Source organism: Mus caroli, chromosome 9 (assembly GCF_900094665.2).
Source record: "Mus caroli chromosome 9, CAROLI_EIJ_v1.1, whole genome shotgun sequence".
Classification (NCBI taxonomy): domain Eukaryota; kingdom Metazoa; phylum Chordata; class Mammalia; order Rodentia; family Muridae; genus Mus; species Mus caroli.
Window position 1 is genome coordinate 103,013,702 of NC_034578.1, and position 6,802 is coordinate 103,020,503.

General features: G+C 55.6%; 1 protein-coding gene across 3 annotated transcripts in view; it reads right to left on the reverse strand.

Moving 5' to 3' along the window:
* Sema3f (semaphorin 3F) overlaps nucleotides 1–6,802 on the reverse strand; it is a 28,559-nt gene that overhangs the window by 5,591 nt on the left and 16,166 nt on the right. The window contains exons 3-12 of one of the 3 annotated variants that reach the window (XM_021171575.2): nucleotides 5,392–5,552; nucleotides 5,241–5,303; nucleotides 5,020–5,139; nucleotides 4,209–4,301; nucleotides 2,563–2,656; nucleotides 1,110–1,229; nucleotides 826–965; nucleotides 607–721; nucleotides 365–434; nucleotides 66–210 (exon numbers count right to left, since the gene is read on the reverse strand). In XM_021171575.2, coding sequence (XP_021027234.1) covers nucleotides 66–210; nucleotides 365–434; nucleotides 607–721; nucleotides 826–965; nucleotides 1,110–1,229; nucleotides 2,563–2,656; nucleotides 4,209–4,301; nucleotides 5,020–5,139; nucleotides 5,241–5,303; nucleotides 5,392–5,552 — 1,121 coding nt within the window. The other 2 variants (XM_021171574.2, XM_029482048.1) reach the window with 2 other exon arrangements.

The window sequence follows — 6,802 nt, forward strand, 5'->3', positions numbered from 1 at the left end:
GGGAGGGGAGGGGAGGGAAGGGAAGGGAAGGGAGGAAGGAAGAAGAGAAAGAGAGAGGTACGTACTGTGCCAGGCCGAGGATAGGGCATCTTTCCTGAGAAGGGCATCCATTGATAGTTGGGGCCCTCCTTGTGAGCAAAAGGCCCATTGAAGACCATGCGGATATCAGCCATGGAGTAGACACACACTGCAGACCCTCGGAACACAGAGCTGTGTGCAAACAGGTTACTTCTATGGCTGGGGCAGACCCTGGGCCCACAGTCCTCCCCAGCTCAAGGCTACTCCACAGCTCACAACCACACCAGGGTCTTCCACAAACCATAACCCCAAATCCTTCCACTGCTTACCCTAACTCCAGCCTTACCCTGAAGAGGTAAAGACAGCATAAATGACTGGGTTCCTAACGTCCTGGGTCTGCTGGACAAACACATCCTCTGAAAAAGGGGAGAAGGTACTGGGGACACTGCCGCCTTAGGGAGGAGTCCCATGGACCCGTCCACTCCTGCCTTCTGAAGGAGGCCCCCTAAAGGCCCCCTGACCTCTCTGATCCAGCCTCCACCCCTCTTGCTGCAGCCACAGGACCCTGCCGACTTGTTGAGCACTCACGGAGTTCGTCGAAGTGGGTCTCGATACCATCCTCGCCCGGCACGGAGCAGACAAGCCGAGCCTTCAGGAATGTGCTCCACTTGTTGACCAGGCAGCAATGGCCACCATCATCGTTCTGGGGGTCGGGGCAGGGAGCCAGATTAGATCAGCTCATTCACCACCCCCAAGACCAGCTGGGGTAGGTCTGGGGGGTGGCAGCAGAGCCTTTTAGACACTTACGAGGCAGATGCGCCCGATGCGGGCATACACAGCAGGGTTCTGTGGTGCCTCTGCCGAGCGCTCTCGGAAGAAGAAGTAGAGTTTATCGTCATTGCGCTCCGCGCTGTCAGGGATGAGCTCAGCATGTATGAAGGAAGGATCTGGAAAGGGGGGGGGGGTTAGAGGTGGTTAGGAGACGGGCAGCGTGAACCTGCCCCGGGTTAGTCACAGGCTTAAACTCTCCCCCAGGTGTGCAGGTCTTGGCACATCCGGCCACATTTCCCACTCAGGTCTTTGCAGCTCACCATTGAGCCACCGGGAGTTGTACTGATCTGTGCGCATGGCTGTCTGCTTTCCCAGCGTGCGGAAAATGGCTGCATCGGTGCCCATAAAATCGATGTACACTCCTGCATAGAGTTCCTCATCTGTAGGAGCATTGGTGGGTCAGTCAGGGCACTGCTCAGACTCTGGGACCCTTGGGTGAAGTTTGACATGCTCCTCCCCCCCCCACCCTGCCCTGCACCCCCTCCCACCTTGTCAACCCCTCCCTCCTTCAAGATGCCCTGGGACACAGGGCCAGATCCTATCTCTCAGTAAGTGCTTGCAACCTGTTCTGGGAGGAGGGCGGTAGTGTCAGTGGCCAATTCCTATGATCCTTCCATCCCAGCTTAACTCAAGCTGATAACCTGAGGTCACTGCACTCAGAGCTGGGAAAGACATGCCAATGCCATCCTACAGGATTTCTGCCCCACCAATCACAACAGGCAGACAGAGCCTCAAAAGATTACAATGTAGAGATGTAGTCAAACACTAGGAAGTAATACCTTTTGAGCATTTATTATATTTTGTTGCCGGTGCTTCTGGCTTAATACAATTTATTTAGTTATGAGCTTTGATAATTGAATTTTCAGTAATAGCTGCGTTTAACAACTGGATCAGGGAATTCCTGAGAATGTAACTGCTGAGCCGGCTCCAGCACGTCCCTTCTTCCCTCTGAGATTCTGCAGGTAATGAGTTTGACCTTCCTCCACTTATACCCCCTGGTCTGAACTGTTATCAGGCCAAACCCTTTTCATTCACCAAAGAGAAAACGCCGGCACCCCACACCCCCGAAAACCCTTGGCCTAACCAGGTCTGCAGGTGACACAGCACCCAGCAGCTGCCCGATAAGACACCCTAGGGACGGACGTCAGAAAGCAGGCACAGTGCCAGACCGGGGGTGAGTTTCCCAACCTGCAGACAGGTGCAGCAGCTGCTCTGAGTCTCCAATAGGACACTGCCTTGAGAAAAGCCCCCAACTCACCCAGACACCTGCTCGAAACATGTTCTCCCATCTGCCCAGGGTGCTCTCTGGTTCTATGTGAGCTTCTTCCAGTCTCCTTGACACAGGAAGGAGCTATGGAACCCTTACCTCGCTCTTACTTAGCACGGACCCAGCTTATTTTCTCTTCTAGGCAACCTCAGGCTTGGAGGGTTCTAGGTTTTGCAAAGGCCACACTTGGTATCCCAGGGGAAGACCTGGCCCCCTACTGTCCCATCCAAAGAGGGTTGGGTAGAGGATTACACACCTAGTCTCTGCTTCTCAGCACATACCAGGGATTGTACTGTATCCTAACCCTCTCTAGGCAAGTCCCCCCCACTGGGGGCTAATGAGACACGGTCGTGGTCTCTGACCTAGAGTACAGGTAACCCCCCCTCATTCTAGTGGCAAAGGCTACGTACTGAGACCATAGACCCTGGTGGAGTGGGGTCACTCACTGATGAGGGCTGAGGCTGTGTCCAGCTTGGGGTCATAGGGACATTTGCCTTTTCCTGACTCCAGTTTCTCAGGCTCCAGGTAGAAGATGTAATCCTGCAGGGCAGAAAGGGGCTCAGCACACCCAGGCCAGTCCCACAGACAAGGATAAGTTTCATAAGGTTCCTAGGGCAAGAATGAGCCCCAAGGGCCACCCTAAGTCCACCCGCCATACCCCACTCCCAGGGTCCTTGCCAGGTCTCCTGGGGCAAGCCCATGGTATTTCCAAGGGGGTTGCTCTCTGATTCTATGCCTCAGGTAAGACCTAAGAATCAACTCTCAGAGGTCCAGTTCTTCAGGACCACTGGTGGTGGGCTTACAGGGCTAAAGTACTTTTGTGCCAACTAGCCCAGAAGATGCCAACAAACCCCTGGGACTACAGAGGCTGGAGAGTTTGAGCTACAGCTGTTTATCTTGGGCCAGGGAGGGGCTGCAGACCTGGGTAGGGCAGGAGCCACAGTTCAAAGACCTGGGGTCCTGTCCTACTTTCAGGTCCAACCAAGGAGCTCCAAGGCTGTCTCCAGGTTTTTGCTCTACCTGTGGACCTCAGGATGGACCAAGAGGTCATGGGTTTTCTATCCCTCCACATCAGCCCAGAGAGCCAAGTTGGGGGAATCCAGCTGAGATCACGTGGAATTCACAGAGTTAACCATCATCCAACCCCACACTGCCCATTTCACCCTGGAAGATGCTAGGAGGAAGACCTGCGAAGTCCCTGGGACCAGGATGAGCTCACAGGCCTGGTGGGAAAGGCAGGGAAGAGGGAGGGAGAGGGAGGAGGAGAGACGCACAGAGGAAGTGGCAGCAGGCGGCAGGATGGTGACGGGAAGGCGCACACAGGTCTGCTTTCAGCTACACTCTGCTCACAGAACTTCCTGCACACACACACACACACGAGCTGCACATAGATCCGCACACAACAAACTGGCACACCTAAGCCATTGTTCATCCCAAATGCACACACACAGAATCTAGATAGCCTGAGATGTTCAACACTCCCCATCAGACAGATAAACACACACACACACACACACAGAGTCATGCACAAATATATATTCTCACACATACTCACATGCTGTCATTCACCGGCAGCCTCTGCCCCCCTGCCCGCCCCTGCCCAGCCCCAGCTTGCCTTCCCCAGCCCAGACCCCCAGGCTAGACTAACTGTCAGACACACTACCTTGATCCCACATATGAGAATGGGCAGAACACCTCTATCTACATACATGCCCCACGAAAGGCATGGGAACAGACACGGAGGAGTCCTGTGCCAGCCCCACTGTGAATATGCTCAGGCACAGGTTGCTCTGTGGTCATGTGTGTCTCTACACATTTCTCAGGGCTGAGGCATGACTGTCCCCAGGACTCCTGTCTTCCCCACCTGGTGGCTTCAGGATTCCTTGCCTGCAGGAGTCCCACTGAGGCTGACAAAGAGTCCAGCTGGAGCTGCTTTCAGAACCTGAGGGCACTGCAGGGGAAGGGGTGGGAGTGGGGTGGGGGCATGAGGGTATAGGGAGACATTGGGGGGGCTGGCCCTGGGGCCAGGCCCAGGGTAAACTGAGCTCAGAGGTCGTTTAGCTTGGCGAGAGACTAGAAGGAGAAGGCCCACCTGGCGTGGGGCTGTGGGCGTCGGGCGGTCGGCACCATCGGTGGCCCTGCTGCCTCGGCCTCTGACCACCTGCATCTGGGTCCACGGTAGGGCCTGGGAAGATAGATGTTAGAGCTGGGGGCGATAGATGTTAGAGCTGGGGGTGGCAGGGGCTGGGGGAGCGGGCCTGGGCTGCCAGCCTCTCATACCACACAGGCCAGGAACACACGTGAACACATGGGTCCCCAGAGAACAGATATGCATGTGTACACACACATACACACAGGATTGGCTCACGCCTGCACACCATGTGCCCCGTATGTTCAGTCGCTCTCACGCATGCCCTACGAGGTCACATCAACTCACATCCATGCCCACATGGAAATGGAAAAGGGCAGAAGCAGGCAGGGTGGAGCGGAGCTGGGGAGAAGGCAGCTCTCCCCTGGGGCCAGAGGGTGGAAGCTGGCTCAGGCTTCCAGCCTCCTGGAATACCGAAGACGCCACCAAGACCCTCCCGACTTGGCAGCTCCATAGACATGGCCAAGAGAACGGTTGCCCCGTGCAGGGCAAATGCTTACTAATGCGCCAGGCACAGTGTTATCTGGAGAGCACTAACTCACTGCCTCTTCCTCACATCGACCTGTTCGAAAGGAACTGTGAACCCAATTTCAAGGTGAGAAAATTGAGGCTCAGAGAGCTGAACAACTTACTCACCCAAGGCCACGGGGCCTGGAAGGGTTAAGGATGGGGCTCAAGCCCATCCTCCCATCAGGACCTTGGAACACAGCCACCAGAGGGGGACAGCACAGAGCTAGGGTTGACAGGAGCTTACCTGTGCGCGACGGCCACGGTTCACATAGGTGCACATGGGGTTGTAGGCACCGGTCCCACACACGTACAGGTGTGTTCGGTTCCAGGGCTGGATGAGCCGGACGAAGTTCCCACACTCTCCCTGTGGCCAGACAGAAAGCTGTGTGGATGCCCAGACATCTGCCCTTGTCCGTCCCTCTCCGAGATCACGGCCTCACCCTCAGTGGGCCCCACTGCACTCACGTTGCCATCCTTGCCTGACAGTATGCACTCCTCAATGCGCTGCGGGGAGGCTGCCCAATGGATCTGCCAAAGATGAAGTTTAGAGGATGCAGCCTGCTGGCCAGGACCCTGACCCTGGGCTCCAGGCCCTTCACCCTGCCTCCCCACTTACAATAAGGGGCTCTCGGTTGATGTCATGCAGGTCCAGGGACAGCACGTAGTCCTTGCTGCCCACATACATGCGGTCATGGTCCTCATCCTTGAGCAGGATTCTGTAGTCTGTAGTGTTGAGCAGAAAGTTGAAGAAGTGGGCGGTACCGGTGGCCTTAAGTTCTGTGGACGAGAAGCAGGACACCAATGAGAAGGACACATTCCCTCTGAAAGAGAGACACTGAGGCCGCGGCTGTCCTAAACTTCCCATTCCTTCCCCCACGGCCTTCTTAGCTCCCTTTCCAGTTGCTGCTTGTCCATGGAGGAGAAAGTGGGACATGTAGACAAGCCAGAGAAGGGGCCACACCCAAAGCTACACCCTGATTCACAGGCAGCCCAAGCTAATCCCAATGAAAGGGCCGTGGGTATAACCCAGGGTGTGCGATGGCATCAAAGAGCCTGCTCAGGTGGGGGCAGATGCTTCCACTCAGGGTGGGGCCGAAAGGGTTAACGAGCAGATGGGAGTGGTGTTGGGGTGGAAGATGCTACAGACGCTGGCACAGAGCCCAGATACCCTGCCCTCACCCTAGCTGACCACCATGCAGGGGACACAGCCATCACACTGCAAGATCCCTACTGGACCTGAAATAGGCTAGCCAGATACCAAAAAGCTCCAAAGGAGCCCCAATACCCTACAGAACTCAGGCCCATCAGACCCTACAAGGTTGCTAATGGTGGGGCTCAGCTAGGAGGGGTCCTGGAGGGAAGGAGGCTCCTCCCAGCAATGCTTTAGGAGCACATGACAAGGGCTGAAGACAGTGCAACTGGGTCTTGTTTTCTCTTTGTTGTCTGCAGCAGTGGCCTTAGCTCCCTGAGCACACTAAGACAAAGTTTCCTGGGGTGAACGATGGGTAGCTTTGCCAACAACAGGCCAGTGACACAGCCAACAACAGGTCAGGACTCCTGGAAGCTTGTGAACCTGTCTTTGGGGACCCAAAGGGTTCACTTGACAAGTCTGTCCCTTGACGGCCCCCAGCTAGTTTTAGCTCAAGAGAGAGAAAACTATGATTGAGGGTCATGAATATTCACCAGCAGAGGGGGCTTTGGTGGTAACATACAAAAGCGCACATATATGCACATCATGCATGGAGCAGATATGCAAATGTGTCCTGCGACAGATGAGGTACCACTGGAGCATATGTACCCTCTGCCTGATCCCACAGCTGGCACCCAGCTTCACAGATGGGACAATGGAGGGGCAGACTAGGCACCTGGGGAGAGAACAGCTGAGATCAGAGCTCTGAACTTAGCAGGAAGGTGGCAGCAGCAGGTGGCTGTCCCTGACTGGCCTGGCTCTGATTCCAACTGGTGTGTAGAGACCCTAGGATAAGCTAGAGACACTGTCTGAGGCCAGCAGGCTGGTGGTGCTACCC